General features: G+C 33.9%; 1 protein-coding gene across 1 annotated transcript in view; it reads left to right on the top strand.

Moving 5' to 3' along the window:
- The window catches only part of SLC2A13 (solute carrier family 2 member 13), a 354,614-nt gene that overhangs the window by 288,682 nt on the left and 42,380 nt on the right, over positions 1–23,552 (top strand). The window contains exon 7 of the mRNA XM_081309061.1: positions 4,270–4,395. Coding sequence (XP_081165187.1) covers positions 4,270–4,395 — 126 coding nt within the window. The remainder of the gene's footprint in view (positions 1–4,269; positions 4,396–23,552) is intronic.

The raw sequence follows: 23,552 nt of genomic DNA, 5'->3' as shown, positions 1-23,552 counted from the left end.
CAGAGCAGTTGTTCTCAGAGTAAGGAAGCTTGAAGGAAAGGTGTAGCAAATCTGCAACATGGAATCTGCATACATCTTCCAGATCAATGATTACCAAACTGTTTTAGTTAGCCTTTCATTGCTGTTACCGAAAATATCTGACAAAACAATTTAGGGGAGAAAATGTTCCTTCTGGCACACAGTTTCAGAGGTTCAGTCAACGGTTGGACAACTCAACAACTCTAGGCGTAAGGTGAGACATAACATCCTGGCAGAAGAAAATCAGCTCAGGACTCGGCAACCAGGAAGAGAGAGAGCTCCACTCATCAAGGACAAATGTAAACCCCAAAATCATACTCCCGGTGACCTATCTCCTCCACACTGTACCTACACAGTTACCACACATATATCAATGGATTAATTTACCAATCAGGTTACAACTCTCATAACTTGATTGTTTCACCTCTGAACGTTCTTAAATATAGTCTCACACATGAGCTTTTAAGAGGCTCCCTCATATCTAAACTATGACACAAACGTTTTCTATAATGAGCCAGAGAGTAGTTATTTTCTGCTTTCCAGGCCAATATGGTTTCTGCTACAACTTCTCAACTCTTCCCTTAGATCATGAAGGCAGTCTTAGACATAAATTAAATGGGCATGGTTGTGTTCCAGTTATCTTTGTTTACAAAAACAGGTTGTTGGACTAGATTTTTTTCAAAGATTGTAATTTGCTGATTGCTGTCACAGATGATGACAATTTCCAGGATGTGGATGAAGATAGGCTGAGGTGAAGACTGTTAGAAACTAAGAGCTTAATGTCCCTTAAGGTTAAAATGTTGGTGCACTCCTGTAATCCCAGCAACGTGGGAGGCTTAGGCAGGAAGATCACAAGTTCAAGACCAGCCTCAGCAATGTGGAGAGGCCCTTAGCAACTTAAGGATAACTTGTATCTAAAAGGGCTGGGGATGTAGATCAGTAGTAAAGCCCCTGGGTTCAAATCCCAAGGACAAAAACAAAGTAGGTAGGTAGGTAGATAGACAGTATATAGATACATACATACATATGAAAAACATTATGACCTAATAAACCTTTGTAGAACACTCCATCCAAGGACAACAGAATAAACATATCCTTCTTAAGTATGCAAGAAATACTCTCCAGGACAGACCATAATACTAAACCATAAGACAAGCCTTAGTGGAGGATTAAAATCACTCCAAGTATATTTTTGACTCACGTGGAGTGATATTAGTAACAGAAGGATTGTGGGGGCGTTCACAACTATGTGAAAACCAACACACTCCTAAATGGCCAACAAGTCAAAAAAGACACAAGAAATTAGAAAAAAATACTTTGAGATCAGTGAAAAGAACAACACAGAATATTAAATACAGGATGCAGCTAAACCAGGGCTTAAAGGGAAGTGTACAGTTTTAAATGCTGACATTGAAAGGAAAGAAAACTCTCAAATCCATGACTTAAACTTCTCCCTAAAGGGGAAAGAAGGAGCAAAAAATCACAAGCATCTGAGAGGGAATCAAATAGCTCAGGTGGGGAAACTGGCCTTTGGTAAAAACAGCTTGCCATTGTAACTGGACATTAGGCTAGGAAGGTGGTTAGAGTGTTTCCATTGAGAAGATAATGAAGTTGCTTTCTGCTGCCTTTTACTTTCTCGGTAAAGCTGGACTTGAAGTCATCTGCAGAGTACAGGAAAATGGAGCATTGGAGGTCTGAGGATAGTGAAGGAGAGTTGAGATAATTTTCATGCACGGTGATTAAAATAGTCCTCTGTAAAAAAAAAAAAACTGAGAAAACTACTAAAAGTTTCAAGTTTATTGAGGATGATTTTGAGTTTGATGATCATGAATTATAAAGTAATTGCTGTACTGATTTTGTAAGAGTCATCTTGCTAATTCTCTCTCTTACCTCAGTACTTGGAATGAACCCAGGGCTGCTCTACCACTTGGCTCCATTCCTAGTCCTTTGTTTTCTTTCTTTTTTTTTTTCCTTTTTCTTTTTTTTTTTGGAGGCAGGGCCTCACTGAGTTGCCCAGATGGCCTCAAATTTGGTGATCCTTCTACTTAAGCCTCCCAAGTCACTGGGATTACAGGCAGATGATTCCACCTCCCCACACATGGAGGGGGGAAGGACACTATTGTTCTGCCCTGTAGTGTGATCCCTGTGGGTAAAGGCACAGAAAAGGCAAATGTTTGTATTCGGGTAGGGCTACAGTTTTGTTATATGGGTGGGATGAAATAATAGAAGAGCACAGAAGTTTAGGATATTTAAATGATAGGTCATGGTCAATAAACTGGATAAGAAAAAAAAACTACAGAAAAGGAGGAAAACAACAAATGAATATAGAGGGGTCAGTTAACTAGCAGTCACCAGAAAGTCTAAAATCCAAATCAGCTCTGCAAAGGTAAGGAACCTTTGTTCTTCCTCATATCTCTGTGCTAGCACCTGCAATAGGTGATAATTTAATAAACAAGCAGAAAAATGTGAAATTTTAGTCAGATATGGATTAGTGATAACAGGAGGTTATTCATTCTGCATAACATGTGCCTTGATATGTACATACAGTATGTTCCCACTAATAATTAGCCTTATTATGCTTTTTTGGACTTTTATAGGAACTATTTATTTTCACAGAAATATAGAGCCATTTTTCTGTAAATGCATGAGTTGACCTTTTCCGAGTGAATATCCTTTGAGGTCATTGCACAATTAGGGTTGTTAGATTTGACCTAATATGGGAAAAATACACAGACAAAGCACTAGTAGAAATTATCTTCCTTTCTCTCAAAGCCAAAGTCTAACGACACTCACTTCTGATGCCTTCAGTTGTTTTATTGTGCTTATCACCTGTGTAGACAGTTTTATATTTACATTGCTGAATCACCTTTCTAAAGTATATTGACCTTTCAGTAGGTTTTAAAAGGCTTCTCTTTTGCTTTTTGTCTAAGACTAAAGTGTCATTCAAAAATAGAGATGATTGTTTACCAAAGCAAAAGGTTACATAAGACTGCTAAAATGATAAGCCATGCCAGTGTTTTTAAATAAATTAATTGAATCAAAGAGTTATTTCAATTTTGAGGATTGAGAAATACTGTCCTTCATATCGATTTTAGATGACTTGCATGTCTTTCAGATATGTTTTCTTCTCATGCCCCATAGTAAAAGTACTTATAGAAAGTAGATATTTATTAATTCTATACTGTTGATCTTTAATAATAAAATAAGCCATTCTCTGAAATGTGTTTCCCTCTACCTCTTTGCCTGGTAAATTGCTTTTATAATTTACTTCAGATATCACCTCTGAAATTATTCCTAGCTCTTACAGGCAAAATGAATAGGCCTCTGTCCTTTGAGTAGCTTACACCTATTTTCTGTTGTGTGTTCATTATGTATTATACATCTGTTTCTCATTCTTGCCTTTTGTCTATCAAGGAGCAGGGACTCTGGCTTATGCATCTTTAGTGTCTCCAGTGTTTTGCAATGAAGTGTCTTAAAACCCATAGCAAGAAAACTTGTTTTAAAGCTCATTGTAGGCCTAGATTGAGAAACTCTACCCACTTTAAAATTTCCCTGCAGCTAGGATACCACTGCCAGGTGAGCAATGATTAACTGAATATGGCCTCATGATCCAGCCAGTAGAAGTGATTAACTCATATTAGCCTTTTTTCCTGTACCCATTTTTTTTAAATCGAGAATAATACTTAGTCAACACTCTGTGTGTTTGTTAAAACTAAAACTGTCAATCAGGATATTAACAGTGGCCATATTTGGGTGATATTTCAATTTAACTTTTTTCATTAGGTATCCATTTTGTCTTTGTTTGACAAAATGTTTGTTTCAGGTCATATTTTGGGGAAAAAACTATTTCCAGTTTTTTAAATTATAGTACATGTGGAAACACTGATGAGAAAAAATACTTTAGGACAATTTGGAACCAATCAGAGCTGAATCAAGATGAACCAGTCTGTGGTTGAGGAAAGCAAGTTTATTTGCTTCAGGTTAACTGGGACTCTTCTCTATCCAGTCTCTGAGATCCAAGCCTCTTCCTTCTCATAGTGGTTTCCAAAGTTGCTCTAGCCAGGATAGGGTAAAACAGAATTGACCAGCCACCTGGCTCAGCACATGTCACTTGCCTTGGCCAAAACCAGTCTCAGAGACCAAATCCTACTGAAAAATAGAATGGAAAATACAGAAAAGCACCTGGAATCTAGTATATGGTAAATACCAGTTGTCTCTGCCAACATGACCATAATTCTTTTTATTTTTTAGTTACTGTAACGAATGTATGTTGGATCCAGACTGCGGTTTCTGCTACAAGATGAACAAATCAGCTGTCATTGACTCTTCTTGTGTGCCCGTTAATAAAGCATCCACAAATGAGGCAGCCTGGGGCAGGTATGTTACTCATTACTAAACAAAAATGTCTAATACAATTTAAATATGAGTCTGATTTCTAATTTTTCAGGGTGTCTTGCACTAGTTCTTTTTAAGCTACATGTACTGGTGATGGGTGCAAAGCGTTGCACCTGTGTAGTTCATACTCTCAGAGAAGAAAGCACTCAGGCCCAGACTTTGGAGGCCTGAAGTCCAGACTCAACTCTGCCTAATAAACTACAGGAATTGGGATCTTTAGTTTAAGGCAAATATTCACAAATATTGCCAAGGCAGTTTTGCCACTATGTATTATATACCTATGCTGTAAAATTCCAAACTAGAATTCCCTGAACTTAATGGTAATTGAAAGGTCAAAATGAATTAATGCCACTTTACATTCTTTCATGGAACTAATTTTTTCTAGAGTACTTTCCTAGGATTCAATGAAACTAAGCAAAATAAGGATAAAATTTGGAAATCAATGGTGTGCAGCCTGTCTGGTAGCCTGTATCTCTTTCTAACAGAACATATTAGTTTATAGTAGAGACATAAATGAAATCTTTATATTGAATAAATCCTTCCCACATTTATGAACTAATATCCATATTCTTAGACACATAAAATGTGTAAATGTACAAATGATATGGCTTTTAACTCTTCTGTGGTTTAAATTCTCATTAAAAGAAGTAATATGCTCTCATCCTGTCTACCTCATAGTACCTATCATAAAGGCAATTAAATCTTTAAAGTACTTGTATTGCCTGTGAACTATAAAATATAATGTATTAGTATTAATCGTTATGCTGTTACCATTAATCATTTTATTAGGGAATTACTCCAAAGAAGTAAACTTTATGGTAGTTGAGGGAAAGTCCAGACTGCATTTTAAATATGATAACAACAAAGAAACATGTAAAAGAAATGCAGTTGTTATTTTAAATGAACCCTTAAAAGAACTTTGAGTATATGTAACTAGTTTATAGTTTTAAACCCCTAGCTTTTGGTTTTGTTTTTTCCAGGAGGGAAAGTTACTAGTCTAGAATCATGAACATGTGATAAAGTCTGTTTAGCAATAATAAATGAATATGGTTTCCCATATTTCACAGAATTAATCTGTAAGCTTATTAGAAATGTCTACTAATAAATAATAAAAGATACTAAAATTAGATGTATTTCTCACCCTCAGTAGGTTTAGAAGTCAGAAGCTTCAAAACTGGAGTTTTATTCTTACGTTTTGCAAATAAATTGTATAGCATTTTAGTGGAGATGTATATTAGTAGTTTTATTTTGTGAAGAATAATTTAGAAAGTTATTCTTACATTTTATTTATATTTTTGTATCATTATCCTATGACTACATACACTATTAGAGAAAAATGAGGCACAGAAAATAAATAAAACTAACATAAGAAAATACTTAAGAATTTCTATGTTTATAACATATTGTTAGAATAATCTCAAAGTATTTAGAATAAAGAAAAATAAAATCACAAAGTTTTTCTTACTCTTTCTTCCCTCTGCTGGGAAACAGCCTTTCTCTTAACTTGACCACTGCTGTGGGTTACATCAGTCTTTGCTAAAAAGAGATCAAAAACGGCGGGATGCAGTCACTGTGAAAATTCTTAGAACAGGTTTTCCATTTGTAAGACATACACCTTCAGGTAAACAAGAGAAAGCTGCACATGTGAAAGATGGCCAAATGAATACCTACATTACAAAACACCCCAGTTTTTGAAAGAGAATTTGAAATAATATTTAAAAGAAATAAGGGATATGATACACTTTTGTGAAATTATGCTGAAAGCTATATGCTATAATATATACACTGTCTACGAATATATGTATATATATAATGTGTTATCAGTAAATTTTGAAAAAAACTAAAACCTACAAACCTACAGTTCAAGATACATAGTAGTATAGAATGTGGTATGGGAACTTAACATTTAAATTATGAACTATTAAAAGGAGAGACAATAAAATCAAACTAATAAACAGAGGGAACACACACACACACACACACACACACACAGAACGATGGTTAAGGGAAATCACAGAAAATCCAATAGAACTGAATATAAACCTAACTCACTACAATAAAAATACAAACCAATACAGCACCCCAATAAAGGAAAACATCCTCATACTGAGTTGTTTTATTTTTTTAAAGACAGCTATTCACTATTAACAAGAGATCACAGAAGGGATGGAAACACAGTGAAAACAAATAAGTGCTAAGTCAAAAAGAAAAAAAAATAGCAGAAATCAAAGAACTTTGGAAATTTAAAAGCTTTATGTAAGATTTTGTGCACTTAACGAGTACTTCATTCTTTTCAAGCAAATCTAGAACACTTATGAAAATTTTCATGTTCAAGCACAAAAAATAAAATTAATAAATTTATATAAATGCATCTATTCCAGAAGATTCTAAATATATTCAAATAACCAATACCATGCAGAATACATTTTCTAATCAAAATGCAATATGTTTGCCAAACAATAACACAATAGTTATCACCTCTTCTACTTCAGCTTGGAAACTAAATACAAAATCTAAACTTCAAATTAATTAGTGAATTAAGAAGACAGCTGAGGCTGTAGTTCAGTGGTAGAGCGCTTGCCTAGAACCCAGTGAGGCACTGGGTTCGATTCTCAGGACCACATATAAGTAAATGAATAAAATAAAGGTCTACACATCTAAAAAATTTTAAAAAAAAGAAATCAGCATAATGGAAAACAAAATTCAGAATCAATAGTTAAACAGATCCATAAGAAATTAGAACTAGAATAAAAAGCAAACCTGTCTAGGAAACAGGGGATAGAAATTAGAAAGATATGTGAGGGGTGAAATAAAGCAAAGAAGTACCAGAGAGGATCAGAAATAAAGATTGTTGATTTTAGAGAACAATAAAATGAAGAAACCTCTGGCAATACTGATCAAGCAGGAAAAAATGCACAAACAATAGTTGGTGGGGGGAGGCATAGAAGAGATAGCAAAGATTGTTCAAATCTTAAGAGAATTCCATGAATAATATTCTCCAGTTCATTTGAAAGCAGATAAAATTTTAGTCTTCTTCAAAACTTGTAACCTAGAACCAACTCAAAACCTCTTGAAGTATCTTATTTATTCCCATTTCACAGGTGAGGATGGCCTAGAGGATCTGAATGACTTTCTAAAAGTCAAGAGGCCCGTAGTCCACCTTATTTTGGGGCAGCATCAGTTAAGTAATAGAAAAACATACTTTTAGAATGAAGTCATTATAAATTTGGGCTTTCATTATTTACCTCATAGTTTGGTCCTGGGACAGACTGGGTTTCTCTGAGCCACATTCTTCATCGGTAAAATGGAAACAATATAATTGCTGTGCTGAACAATATGGTTGTTAGGAAGATCAAATAAGAGCTTATCTGAAGATATTGTGAAAACAATACTTTATAAAAATATCTTGTATCAATTTTTCTTTCTCAGTAATGTGCTTTCTTGTCAGTAACAGTTTTTGCATTAGAATAAGCATTTCCTAATAGATAAATGCCTTAGAATACTTTTTATGTGTTTGTGTCTATTCATCCACCTCCATACCTCCTGGCTCTCTATATACACCATAAATAATCTATTTTGGAACTTTAAACCTGCTGACTAAAAATATCACTAATGAGGGATATTTCTTAATGTGCTTACTCAGTATTTGTTTCCTCTAATACAGCATTTTTGCTTTGTAATTAGAAACACTAAAATAGCTAGATAGATTCCCTATTTGGCAATCCATTGTTCATCGTATTCATTCAGCAAAGATGTTTTTCTCAGAGCCGTGCTGTGTCACAACACTCAGCCTGTTTTCTCTGCATCTGACCATTTATACTCCTGCACAGAATTCTAGTCAAGGTAAACTCCTTGCCATCTCCCAATGTCCACTATGACTTCCTGCCTCTTATACCTTTCCTCATTCTGTGCATTCTGCCTAGGATTAACCACCTTCTTTCTCCTTTTTGATCTCTGCTTGACTTATAATCATCATTTTTTTCCCAGAGCAGATGTTGCTTTTTCCTTGCAGTCTCCGATTAGCCCCAGAAAACAATGCTTATTACATCCCCTCCTGTCCTCTGGCAAGAACATTGTAGTAAACTACAAGAGATATGTCGTAGCTACAAGAGTAATGATAGCCATGAGGCCTGCTCAAGCGTCACCCAGGGCCAACAACACACGATACTTGACAGTATGATATAACCTGGTCCAGGGATTGCCCGGAAACAAGGATGCCTCTGTGCACATGCAGCTCTTTAAACATCTTAGAGCAAAGCTCACCTTGACAACAATAGTTTAACCTCCCTTGGTGAAACCTGGAAACCAACCCATTACTGAATATAGGTATAAGGGAGAAGAATCCCCAACCTTTGAGAATGGTCTCCAAATGGAGACCCCCCACACAGGTGGTCATCTGACCCCTGGTTGGTTGTGACCTGTGCCATCAGCCGGCTCTGGTGTCTGACTTGTCACAGCACTGCCAGAACAGCCATGTCTGGGACTCATCTTTGATAGGAGTCAGACAGAAAGGGAGAAGTTGCCCATGAGGAAGCTGGTTAACTAGGACCACTCAGAACCCCAAACAAGGCATTTATATAACTTGTATGATAATTATATTGGCTAATATGTATCTTCTTGCCTAAGATAGAAATTCTAATACCTGTGCCCTGCAGTGTTTTTAAACCCTAGGTAATTTGTATATATCAATAATTTTAAAATTTTGAAGGTTTGAAATTAGCCATAGTTCCAAATGAGAGGATATTATATTCTAATCATTTCATTTGAGTTACCTCTTCTACATTCATACTTATTTTTAGGAAATGAAACATGTAAAAGAAAAAATGAGAGTAATAGAATTTTAATTAACATAGAGTGTCTGTGCTTACCTAAGACCGTTTTAGATTTTAATTTTTTAAAATTTTTATTTATTTATTTATTTATTTATTTATTTTTTATTTGCATTACTGGGGATTGAGTCCAGGGACACTCTGTAACTGAGCTACATCCCCAGCCCTCTTTATTTTTTGAAACAGAGTCTCAATAAGTTCCCCAGGCTGGCCTTGAACTTGAGTTCCTCCTGCCTCAACCACCTGAGTAACTGGGATTACAGGTGTGCACTACCATGCCCAGCTACTGAGAGTATTTAAAACCCTAAAAACTGTTTTTATAAAATTCAGGCATGTATTTTTCAAGTGTGTTACTGCATACTAAATATTGCTTATGGTCATGCTACTTGAAAATTACTCTTTAAAAATTTGTTGGAAGACATATTCAGCAAATTTTCTCAAAACAATCCCCAGTATACTAGAGAAGCAGTAAATATATGGTAATAGCATATGACCAAGAATATTACAAAATGACGCCCAACAACAAAAATTGAGATGTTTTTCCCTTCATTACCTCTGTTGTTGTTGTTGTTGTTGTTGTCTAACTTTTAGAGAGATATATTAGAAAAGGAGATTTACCATTAATAAACAAATATGTCAGGGCCTGGGATTATAGGTCAGTGCTAGAACACTTGCAGAGCATGTACAAGGCCTGGCATTCAATCCCTAGCCCCACAAATAAATAGATATCTACAGGTATTTATAATTTTTACTAATTATTTTTATTACAGGGCAAAGACCTCCAGGTGTGCTCCTAATGCCATCAGAATTCAAAATTAATATATGCAATCTTACTTTTTATGTATAGGGAAGCAGACTAATATAGAATATTTTAATCCATTTTACATTTTAAATACTTTTCTTCCATGTTTTTGCTGGAATCAAAGTCATTATGCTAGATTATTCACTTTAAGATCTGCAGCTATAATAGTATCTGCCATAAGATTCATTTATCTATAATAATTTCAGAGATCACATGTCTTAGACCTATTATTTTTTCAAGTCCAGAAACTTAAACTCCTTTGGATTTAATGACTCTATTGCAGATTCTGAAGCTTAGTTATGTTGCAAAGCAAACAAATCAGAGAACCCTCACATTTGTGGATAATAATAATCACTTTTGTAAGAATTTTAGCCAAATTAGTAATATTCATAATACATTAAAATTTCCATTTTTTACCAAAATCTTACATTTCTAGTCAGCCCATGTTCCTTTTACATTTTTAAAAAAACTTTTCAGTTCATACTTGCTTTTGAAAAGTAGTCTATGAGTTCTTTTTCACTAAAGATAAAAGAAGACTTTTGTTAGAAGGTTACAAGCCAAGGCTTGAACTGCATGTAAGTAGTTAATATAGGATCATAGTGGTGAATATTGGTTCATCAAATATTAGTGCAACTAAGCAACAGAAGATGCTGTAAGCAGAGATGAAGTCTATAACTATTAGAAGTTGTCAAATAGTCTGCAGATGAAGCAATGGGAAATAGAAGAAGGCAAATACTAGAAATCTAACTTTGGATCACATCATCAAAATCTTACATTTAGGAATTTAATTGGATTTTTCAGGTATAATTTCATAGGTGTGGAAATCATATTGGCACTGATTTTCAGTGAATGGCTCCATGTGATACCGGGACATGATGCAGTATTGAATCACATAGTAAGAATTCTCTAAATATTCCAAATATATGGAGGGGAAAGAAATTTGGCTGTAGCATGATTCTAACATTTGGGCAGGAAACGACTAGAAATTCATAACACTGTTGTCATTCCATTTTTATTATAATTATCTGCTATTCTTGGTAAGTTTTTGTTATTTTTGAGAATATCTGCTGCCACTCTCCAGGGAACAATTATATTTCCCCAGTCCATTCAGTCTTAGTGTGCAAGTGGAACCAGTCAGTGTCATGTCTGAGCCAACTATAAGACTCAGAGTTTCAAACCAAAATGTGCCATGTCCTTTTCCCTCTGCCGTAAGGTTGGCCATGTCCCAAAATAAAAGGTGTTCCATTATCTTTGATCATGAAGAAAATGTGGAACAGAACTGTAACTGACCTGTAATAGACCTATATGGTGATCAAGAAATTATGCTTGGTATTTGTAAATCCCACTGGGATTTCAATGCTTTTTTTACTATATGATCTGTTCCTAGGAGCTGATAGAGCAAGATAAACTGAATTGCATTGTGGAAGTGGCACATTGTGGAAGTGGCACATGAACCCTAGTGCCTTCTAAAACATAAGATATATAAAAATATTTTTTGTTGTTACTTGTTTGATATATGACTTGAAGGGGGAAAATTGAATATAGAGCTGTTCTGCATGGACAAATACATAAATATTTATATTCTCATGTTTAATTATTGGCAAGCTGGATTTTGTAACAATTTAAATTCTGTTCACATTGGCATGGCATTTACACTTGGAAATGTAGTTTTTTTCTGGAGTCATTTAATAACATTGAAATTTGACATTGTGCTACATGCTATTAAAAGTATATTGAAAAGACTCAGACATCACTCCTAAGATTTATAATCTCATAGAACAGCAACATTTGCACAAGCATTCACTAAAATTATTTTAACAAAATGAATGTTCCTTTTACAAATGCATGAAGAAAGAAAAGTATTTGTTTTGTGTCGTGCTTAGAATCAAGGACATTTAAGAAAGTGTTAGGAAAAGTGTGTGAGTTCTAGAAACCAACCTGGCTTTTAGGAACTTAAAATTATTGGAAAGTTTGAAGAAAAATGTTTGTGGCTAGCTGGAGGGAAAAATATTTCATATATGGGATATGGACTGTAAATATTTATAAAATTATGTCTTTCTACCCTCAAAAAATTCTTAATGTTGAAATTTTTTATAGGAGGGACTTTTAAATTCCCTGAATCATTAAAAATGGGATGTTCATAGAAGTACACAGATTTGCTTTCTATTGGGTAAGACTGAAATTGTAATTGACAGTGAATGTCATCTTATTTACTTTAATTCTGATCTTTTGGGAAGTACCTGATTATGCAGACCTCTTTAACTTGTAAATTATCTGTGGCTTAGGAATTAGGGGATCAAAATTCTGCTTAGAAGAAGGGATGAAGAAAAGTGGCATAGCAGAGTTAAGTCTACATTTTATAGGTCAGTAACTTCTGAAACTGTTTTCTACATCTGTCCTGTGAAACTGTAGTTTCCATTTGTATGAAACTTATCTACACTCATTCTGCCTTTAATTTTTCAACAAACATTGATGAAAAACTATGTTTATAACAAAGATTGGATAGCAAAGCTTGGTATATCTATGGAAACATAGGGAAAGTCAACTAGCACACTTAGACAAAATTGAAGAATTTCAAAAGTGATTAGAAGCAGAGATGTGTGCTTCCATTGTCTGAGAAGCTACTTTTAGCAACATTAAAGAAAGAATGTACTGTCCAGAGCAGTTTCTTCCCTGTGGAGATAACTACTGTATCTGATATCTTGGTAGCAATGAACATTTTTGCGTACTTCTTGATTTAGTACTATAACTTTGATCATGATTTATTACTACAACTTTAACTAAAAATTTAAGAAGATATATAGAATTTTTTTTACTGATTTTAATATTTTTCCTGTGAATTCACTGAAGTTTCACCATCAACTGTTCAACATGAGGAATACATGACAAGGAGGAAGCCAACTGGCCTTAGAAACTGTATACATTCAGTGCTTTTGCTCAGTTAAAGTTTAAGATTTTTCATTTTATTATTTCTTTCTGCCATGAACTAAGAGTTTTAGGATATCACAATATATTAGATGCAACAGGGAAGGTATCACACAGATGACAAGGTCACTAAGTCAGTAAAGTGGCCCCAGGCAGCTTAGTGGCAGCACAAAATGCAGGAAGTAAATGAAGCATTTGTAGAGATCACAGAGCTAGAATGTGGTCATAAAGGTGTCCAATTTGAAAGGACAAAAAAGGAGAAACTAGAGAAGTCTGTGAAGAAAAATCAGAGGAGCCAGGATAAATTTAAAGAATGTTTATCTTGGAAGCTAGTTCAGGGAGCAGCTCTTTAGAACTTGGTCAGCCTTCCCTATGGGAGTTTCTCACCTGTGGTAGATGTCTCTCTGCTGAGCAAAAGCTCTCTTTGAATTGCTCCCAGGAATACTGACAGAATCCTGGTTTAATGGACAGCTTTGAATAGGTTTTTCTAACAGATCTAGTAGTTGGTATATGCATAATTTTTAAATATGCTTTTGAAATACATAAAAAAGCTGAAGATGAGATAGTTATGCTTACCCATCATTTGACCCAGCTATCCCTCACCTCGGTCTATACTCAAAGGACTTAAAAACAGAATCTTTCAGGGACACAGCACATCAATGTGTAAAGCAGCACAATTCACAATAGCTAAACTATGGAACCAACCTAGATGCCCTTCAATAGATGAATGGATTTTAAAAAATGTGACATATATACATATTGTAATATTACTTAGCAATAAAAGAGAATAAAATCATGGTATTTACAGGTAAATGGATGGCATTAGAGAAGATAATACTAAGTAAAGTTAGCCAATTCCAAATAACCAAGTGCTGAATGTCTTCTCTGATAAAAAGAGGCTGGTTCATAGTGGGGTAGGGAAAGGGAGCATGGGAGGAATAGACAAACTCTAGATAGGGCAGAGGGGTGGGAGGGGAAGGGAGGAGGCATGAGGTTAGAAATGATGGTGGAATGTGATGAACATCCTTATCCAAAGTACATATATGAAGACACAAATTGGTGTGAATATAATGTGTATTCAACCAGAGATATTGTAAGAATTATAATGCATTCTGCTGTCATATATAAATAAAAATATTAATTTTAAAAAGAAGAAAACCTCTACAACTAATTCATGAGGGAATTCTGTACTCTCCATCACCAAATAAACATACCTCGGGCTCCAAATAAAAATAAATAAAGGCAAAATTGAAAAAAACTGAAAAAAGAGATAGTTACGCTTTATGATCTACTGTATATAAATAACCTTTTATGAGTACAGATGAAAAGTTCTAAATTTTTGTTTCACTAAAGCCCTTAGCAGTCATAAGTTGCTTTTCTCAACTGCTTTCTATAAATGTTTCTTATCCTGTAGTGCAACTAACTGTTGCATTTCAGACAAGGCTTGTTTTCTGTACTAAATGAGGAACTGATGCAGTGCAGTTACTGACAGCCCACACCTGTAAAGCAGATGATCCACCACTAGGCTGGCACAGCCTATCCTAAATTGAAACAGGGCTACAGTCAACCATTATTTGCTAGAGATAAAAGACAGTGATAAAGCATATCTGAAGTATTCCATATAAAACAAGTTCAAAGTATCTAATCCTCTATGAAAATTTTTTTCCTTGAAATAGTAGGGTATGAACTCAGGGGCTCTATTTACCAAATGAGCTACTTCACAAGCCCTTTTACTTTTCATCTTTGAGATAGGGTCTCACAAACTTGCTAAGGTGGGTTTCCAACTTTCGATCCTCCTGCCTCAGCTTGCAGAATAACTGGGATTATAGACATGCATCACATTGCCTGGCCTTCTATGGATTCTTATTAAAGTCTTCCATACTCTTATAGTGGTAATTTTTAGAATTCTGGATTCAGTTAAAGCATTGCTTTTCACCACTGTATTTCCAGTTACTAACTAGAATGAAGACAGACATTTGAGTTTCTGGCAGAATAGCCCAAAGAGATATATCAAAGTGGATGTTTATACATTTGTCTTCTAATCTAGTGTTTTATTTGTAAATTTTATCTAAATTTTCCTTTATACTTTAAAACATATCCATGTTAATCTTAATCTTTGATTTAGTCAGCTTCCCACCCCTATGAGAAAAGCTTTATTTTGGCTCACAGTTTAGAATTTTTAGACCAGGATCATTAGCCCCTTTATTTTGGGCCTGTGGCAGCATATCATGAACACAATGTGTAGTACACCAAAATCACTGTTCTCTTGGCTAAGGAGTGAAAGAGAAAGAGGGAGGGGCTTCAGTCGCACAATCCCCTTCAAGGGCACATCTTCGATGACCTGAGGACCTCAAATGAGACCCCATAGTTCTGCTACCACCCAACAGTGACATCTCAGAATTAAGTCTTTAACACATGGACTTTTGGAGGATAGTCCAAATCCAAACTATAGCAATATTATAATGTTTTTATTATGCATCCTTGATTTTTCTGGACAACCCATCCCAACAACTCTTATTCTTCATTGAGCAAAGGAAAATATCATTTCTAAAAGATGTGCTATTTTATTCTGTAGGATATCAATATATGTGCTAATTTGATAACTGTGATAATCACAATGGACAAAATCCATACACAAACCCCCAGGTCACAAAAATTAAAAAGGAGTAGGAAAATTCTAGTGTGACGATTCCCTGTCAGTCCAAGAATATAATATGCCCCATGGATTTAAATGTTACTATTAGTATTTTGTGAACATTGTAGGTCTGTAGAATAGCTAATTGAGTAAGATTGGTGAAATTTGTTGGAGAAAAAGAATGTTCAGAACAGAAGGGGCAATATTTCAGAAATCTATGGCGTCATAGCATCACTGCCTCTAAAACATTAATAAATTAATTTACTTATCCACTTTTTTTTGGATATTGCCTACATTTATTTTACAGTTGGCTCTCTTTTACAGAATGTTGTACTATGTTAAAACTTAACTAAAATAGAAATTAGTTGTTTTTCCCAGACTGAAAACTTAAGAATTATTTTACTGTAGCTAGTATACATAGATACATTTCAACTATTCCTCCAGAATACCCTTTCCTTTCCCTCCTGCCCTTAAGTAGAACTGCTCCCTAGTCCATTGTATGTAACTAAATAATTATTTTCTGATGTTATGTTATGGTTATTTGTTTACCTGTTTGCCTCTAACCCTGCCCAAATTAAAAACTTCTAAAGAGAAAGTGGGAATAGTGTCAGTCTCTGCCAGCATTGTGTGTGGCATGTACAAGTCTCTCAGTACATGAGGATATTACTGAAAGAGTAGTAATTAGGGAAAATAAAAGAATGCTCCAGGGTACCAGTCCTCTAGTTTTTTCTACAAATAATCTTTTACTTTTGGCCTTCCTGATGTTTTTGTGTCATGTGAGGGCCAGAGTTTTTTTTTGAACAATTTATACTGGAAATGACATTAGTTAACAATAAGGACCCAGACCTTCATTATTGTACTCAGTACAGCAGTATCCTCTGTCTTATTCTGATTCCTCTTTTTCTATTTCTGACTCATGTTTGAGTATGTAAGGTTCAGGAAGTCCAAAATCAATGGGCAGCTTAGCTCTAGCCTAACAGAAAGAGGGTACCCCCTGGAGCCAACAGATTTCATGTCTGTATTCAACAGCTAACTAGAGTTGGCCTCAGGTTGTGTTTTCTCTCTCTCTCTAATCCCTTACTTTTTTCATCTTTAGAATGAAAGAAATTAATAAAACTAAATCCTGATTTCCATAAGAGATGATTGAGATAGTTGAGTGAAACTTACCAGAAAATGATTTATATAGTTGATTTTTAAAGGGCCTCTTTATAGATCCAAGTTCCACAATCCATTAAATCTTTTTGCCTTAACTAACCGGATAAGCTGACTAGAATTGCATATCTTACTGGCAAATTAAAATTTCCTTCCTAAACACAAGTATTTTAGAATAAGAGTTCAACTTTCATGTAAAGTATATTTAGCTTTGTAACAACTGTCATCTATTTATTTTCCTTAAATCTTATAAAATTATTATAGTACTTAGTATTATCAGAATTTTATTTCTTCTGGGAGGAAGATTGAACTAAAGGGCACTTTACCACTGAGTCACATCCCTATCCCTTTTTGTTTTTTATTTTGAGACAGGATCAAATTAAGTTAGTTGCTTAGGGCCTTGCTAAATTGCTGAAACTGGTCCCAAATTTGCAATCCTCCTGCCTCAGCCTTCCAAGCTGCTAAAATTAGAGGTATGCACCAGTGCACCTGGCAGAATTTTATTATATTTCTTTCATAAGCTGGTATGTTGTCTGATACAATGAAAATCAGCTAAAGCCCTCTTAAGATCTTCTTAAGGGAATGGGTATTTTCACTTTAATCTCTAGTTAAAAAAAAAACTTCAGGTTTTACAAAGTACAACAAGGAAATTATGAGTAAGTCTATAAGTATATTCAGTGAACTTATTTCTCATAAACTGTTACATTTATTACCTACAACTATAGTTCATTTCCTTGAAAGGTAAAGCAGTTCCATGAAAACTACAGCAGTACAAATATGCATCAGAATGGTTGATTAATGTTTTGTCATCCTGGCCCTAGATTTCACATTTTAAGTTCATTTTACTCTACTCCCCTCCCCTTTCTCCCTCTCCCTCTCCCTCCCTCCCCCTCCCTCCCTCCCTCCCTCCCTCTCTCTCTCCCTCCCTCCCTCTCTCTCTCTCTCTCTCTCTCTCTCCACACACACACACATACACACACACACACACACACAAATAGAATAAAGATAAAATTTAAAGAACTATTCACGAGTAGTTTTCTTCCTTTTGGAAAATGGGATTATGGCTTTATAGAATTTGGCAATATGATATAGATAAAATAATAGGAAATCCCTCCTACTGGAAATCATCCAAAATTGAAACTTTCCAAGTATGAACCAATCCAAGTTGTGGCTGTGTAGGCTTGAAACAGTTTCTAAGCATGACATTTTTCAATATAAAATGGAAATTGCAATTTAAAAATGCTTTTGTAGCGTACAGTAATCTTATTAATATTCCAATTGCATCTTTAAAATTACTGTTTTAAATTTTAAATCAAATGCATGCCATACTGGAAACTGGAGATGATAGTGGCAGAATTTTTAAATCTTCCTGAAGTACCTTCCTCCCCTAGTACTCAGATGAAAACAGTTGGCAAAGAATGGATTGTAATTTTAATCTTGATCCATACAAACTGAAAAACAGCTTGAAAAAACAATCTGAACAATAATGGTCTGATACTATTAGAAACGTTTTGTAATTTTAAATGCATTCTAAAATCATTACAGATGAAATAATATGAAACCTGGGATTTCCCTCAAAGCAATCCAGGAGAGGTGGTATGAGTGGGTATTTAGATGAAACGAGATTGGATCTGTATTATATTGAAAGTTTGTTATGGATACATTCAGGTTAATTATACCATTCTCTGTACTTTTTAATATATTTGAGAATTCTTACAATAAAAGAAAATTTAATGTGTCAAAACAAATACTGACCTAGAACAATGACAGATTTAAAAAAATATATAAGAAAGAAAGAAGCAGGAAGAAGCACAATCTAAGGGAAAAAATGCAATTAATCCAAAACAAATATTAAAAAAGGAGAAAGGGAGTAATGCTTTAGAATGAATGTTCATATTCTGTTCCCCAAAATTCATAAACTAAAACTTATCCTCAATGTTAGAGTATTTGGAGGTGGGACCCTTAGGAGATGATTAGCAGGTTATCAAGGGTTCTTCATGAATGGGACAATTAAAGAAAGTAATAACTTTATACTATGAAAAGTTCATGAACTAGAAATAGAGCCCTCATCAGATTCCAAATCTGATGTCTTGACCTTGGACTTCTCAGGATCTAGAACCCTGAGAAATTTCTGTACTTTTAGCTACCTGATCCATAATATTCTGTACTAGCCTCGCATATGGACTGAGATAAGCATCAAAAGTCAAAAGAGATAAATACAAAAGAAATAAATGGAAAATTTAAGCCAACCTTTTTAATAAATTACATTAAATATAAATGACATAGAAACTAAAAAAAAAAAGGTAGAGAGTGTTCAAGTGGATTTTTAAAAACACCATGCAGCCATTTTCTATCTAGAAAAAAAAATTAAACATATAGATATATATGGTTTAAACAATGATCTCATCTTTATTTGTATGGACAAACATTTCTTACAAACACTAATGTGAACATTATTTTTTAATATTAGACAAAACTTTAGAATAAGGAATGTCATCAGAGATAAGGGAGAATAGTTTATTACTATAATAGTAAGTGGCCAATTCAAACAACATAAAAATTTTAAATATATATTTCTTTAATAACAGAGCTTACTGGGAATCTGTATTTTAAAGTTTCACAAAACATGTCCAAATATTGAGATATTAATCAACACATTTGTTACAAAGAAGAAAACACAGATAAATAGAAAACATTTTAAAGAAAATAAAAATGAAATTACAGCATCGAAAGTTTTGACATACAACTCATACAGTGCTGTAAAATAAAGAAATAAACCCAAAGTAAGTAGAAAGAAGGAAATAATACTGTAGAAATCAACAAAATAAAAATAGAAAAGCAATAAATAAAAATCAAAATGAAATTAAAAGCTATTTGTTGAAGAAAATAATAAAGTAGATTATATTAGAGCTGGACTTATCAAGGGAGAAAGAAGACTCAAATCTTCACTATTAGAATTTAAAAAGAGGACTTTAATGAAATGGATGAAAGCTCTGATAACAAAATTTCCAAACCTGGAGCAGAAAGTGATGGGAAAGCTGAATCATCAGCTCTCTTTCAAACCCCAAATAGGTAATTAAAAATCTCACCAGAAAAAAATCTCCAGACCTAGACGGCTTCATTTTTGAATTATTCCAGATGGTTAAGGAAGGAAATAATATCAATTCTATATAAACTCCTTTAGAAAAAAAGTAGAGTGGGGAAGGAGGACTCCCCAAATCATTTTGTAACAGTGGTTTTATCTTATCAAACTTTTACAAAAAGTACAAGAAGGGAAAACTGTAGATTAACAAACATCTCAGTATGTCTCTTGATATGGGGCACATAAATACTTAAATTGAAGTCAGCAATATAAAGCAGTGCATCATTTAATAGATGTAATTTATCATATTAATAGAATAAAAGAAAAAAAACATGTGGTCATCATAGTAGATGCCTTTTTTATGAAATTCAACATCCATTCATGAAAAAAAAACTTTCAGAAGGCTAGATGGATGAAGATTCCTTAATCTGATAAAGAACACCTATAGAAAGTCAATAGCTGGCTATATTCTTAATAAATACTATTTTCCAAGATTAGGGACCGGGTAAAAATGTCCATTCAATACATATAAGAAATATTTTACTGAGGATCCTAGCCAGTGTGAGATTTTTAATTACCTATTTGGGGTTTGAAAGAGAGCTGATGATTTAGCTTTCCCATCACTTTCTGCTCCAGGTTTGGAAATTTTGTTGTCAGAGCTTTCGTCCATTTCATCAAAGTCCTCTTTTAAATTCTTATATATATATATATATATATATGGCATATAGTTTAGAAAGGAAGAGCCCCTCTTTTCAACTGACATTATATTTACAAAATAACCTACTAGTTCAATTAAGTGAATGTAACAAGGCTCAAAAAAAGATCATTGTACAAAAATATATTTTATTTCTATTACAATTGACAAGTGAAATATTATATAGATAATTTTAGCAAGAAATATCAAGATTGCTACACTGAAAACTACTAAATAATGCTGATGAAATTTAAGAAGAGCTAAACCAAGATATACAGTGATCCCAGATTAAAAACCTCAATATTGTGAATATATGAGCTTTCTTCATATTGATTTATTCAATCAAATAATCAAAATCTCAACATGCAATTTTTAAAGTGGCAAGCTGGTTCTAAAGTTTGTATGGAAAGCCAAAGCAACTGGAGTGGCCAAAATCTTTTTAAAAGAGTAAGTTAAGGCAAGTCTTCTTTTATTTCAAGACTTACTAAAAAGTTACAATAATCACAGCAACATCTTATTAGTAGCATACACCTGTACATCAATGGAATAGAATACATTCCAGATATAAATCCATTTGTGTATGGCCAACTGATTTTCAACAAAGATGCCAGGTTAATTCAATAAGGAAAGGATGATCTCTTCTTCAACAAATGGTGCTAATGCAACAGGGTCTCTACCTGGCTGGGGACAGGGAGTTAACCCTTACCTCATACCCTAAACAAAAAATAACTCAAAATAAATAATATCTGAATATAAAAACTAAAATCATAGAACTTGTGTAGGAAAACTTCGGAGGAAATTTGTGCCTTGAGGGTGGGCAGAAAATTTTGAGACAGGTCACTAAAAGCATAAACAATAAAAGAACAAAGATTATGTATATGTTGATGTTCTTCAACATTAAAATCCTCTACTATTTGATTGACATTGTTAAGAGAATAAAGCCACACCACAAATTAAATATTAATTATATATATATATATATATATATATATATATATATATATATATGTAATCTGACAAAGGAAAGGACCTTGTGAATGAAGAATCCTTAAAATTTAATCATAAATAGGCACATTCAGGCCAAAATATTTGAATAGACACTTGAAAAAAATACAATAAAGAAATAGCAAATACAGAAAGAAGGTGAACAAGTTGGCCATGGTAGTGTACACCTGTGATCCCAGCTCTGAGGGAAGCTAATGCAGGAAGATGGCAAATAAAGGCCAGCCTGTGTAATTTAGGAAGACCCTGTCTTTTATAAAAAGGACTGATGTAGTCCAGTGGTAGAGTGCCCATAGGATTAATCCCTAATCCAGGGTAGAAAAAGATGTTGAACATTATGAATCATCAGAGAAATGTAAATAATAATCACAATGATAAGCCACAGCACATGCACTGGATCAGACAAAATGGGAAAGAGTAACAGTACCAAGCTCTGATGAAGTTGTCGAGCACCATGGTAATGGGAATGTCAGATGGTACAAACAGTTGGGAAATTTCTTAAAAAGTTTATCCAATATTTCCCATACAATCCAGTAGTTCCAACTATTAAAAATTTAGTCACGTGATATAAAATGTTTCCAACAAACATTTGTATACCACTGTTATTAGAAGCTTTATTCATAATAGACAAAACTCAAGACATTCCAGATATTACTTCAATGGGTAAATGAATAATTATGATACAGCCAAAAAAATTAGATACTACCAACCAATGAATTACTGATATGACCAACATCCTGGTAACTTTACTGTAGATGTCTTCTTGTGAAATTCTATAAAAGCAAAACCAACCTCTGCTGACCAAAACCAGATCCAGTATTAACTAGAAACTTTTTGTGTTATGGAAATGTCCAATATGTCATTTATGGTGGTGGTTACTTAGGTCAATACATTGTCAAAATTCAGTAATTTGCACAATTAAAATTATGGGTATAGTTTGTATTCCATGTATTATACCAATAAGTTATTAAAATGCTCCGTAAGTTGACTTCTAAGAATTACTCATACCATACGAAATTATATTTTTCTAGCTCTTTTAAAAGGGCAAAATAGTTCTACTTTTAGCAAGTACCATTTATGGACCCTATTAACCATAAGAAAGATTCTCTTGTTTTCAAAATACATTGAAGTTCTTCAACATGAAAATCTTCTGATCTTTGAAAGACACTGTTAAGAGAATATAAAGAAATTCAATGTACTTTGAAAGATATACATATTACTGATATTTAGTCTGTGTGTTGGCTTTATATTCTCTTAGCAATGTCTTTCAAAGAAGATTTTCATGGTGAAGAACTTTTTGTTTTCGAAGCAAAATTCAAAAAGCTTTAAGTTTACTTTTGAAAGCAAATGAGTTGTCAGGCTGCTCAGGTCTTCTAGCCATCCTAGTCTTTAAAAAAAAAAGCCATGAATGGATGGAATATATAGAATGTAACCTTTGGGGATTGACTTTCTTCTCAGCATAATTCTCTGGAGATTCATGTTGAATATATCAATAGTCCAGGTCTCTCATTACTAAACAGTATTGTGTAGTATGAACAATCCATTGTTTGTTTATTTACTCCTTGACAAATGGATGGTTTGCAGCTTCAACTTGTGAAATTATTTTTAGTTATCTGGATTGTGTTATTGTATGAAAACATTTGTAGTAACTAATATGTTTCCTGTACTATAAATAATTTAAGCATTTTGGAGAAATCTCAAATTTGAGATACTAACTTTGTGTATACTATCTAAAGTACCTTAAGATCCTTTTCTCAGTCCATTTCACTATAAGGAAGCTTGCTTGAAGAAGTTATGTCTTTTAAATACAGTCAAATTTCACTTATTTAGCACCTTGGATTAGATTTTATCACAATTGAGAATGTGCCTTTAGTAAATATCCCTTAATTTGCAGTTGATAAATGCAATCAAATAAAAGCCCATGCACCATATTATCCTTGTCATGTTTTTATGCTGCATTTGGTGTTCCCTCTCACAGAATGCCCTTCTGCCATCTTCACAGAGGTCTTGTTCCTCCT

This window comes from Spermophilus citellus (genome assembly GCF_964194105.1).
Source record: "Spermophilus citellus genome assembly, chromosome: 10".
Taxonomy (NCBI): Eukaryota; Metazoa; Chordata; class Mammalia; order Rodentia; family Sciuridae; genus Spermophilus; species Spermophilus citellus.
This window is presented reverse-complemented; position numbering and strand designations above follow the sequence as displayed.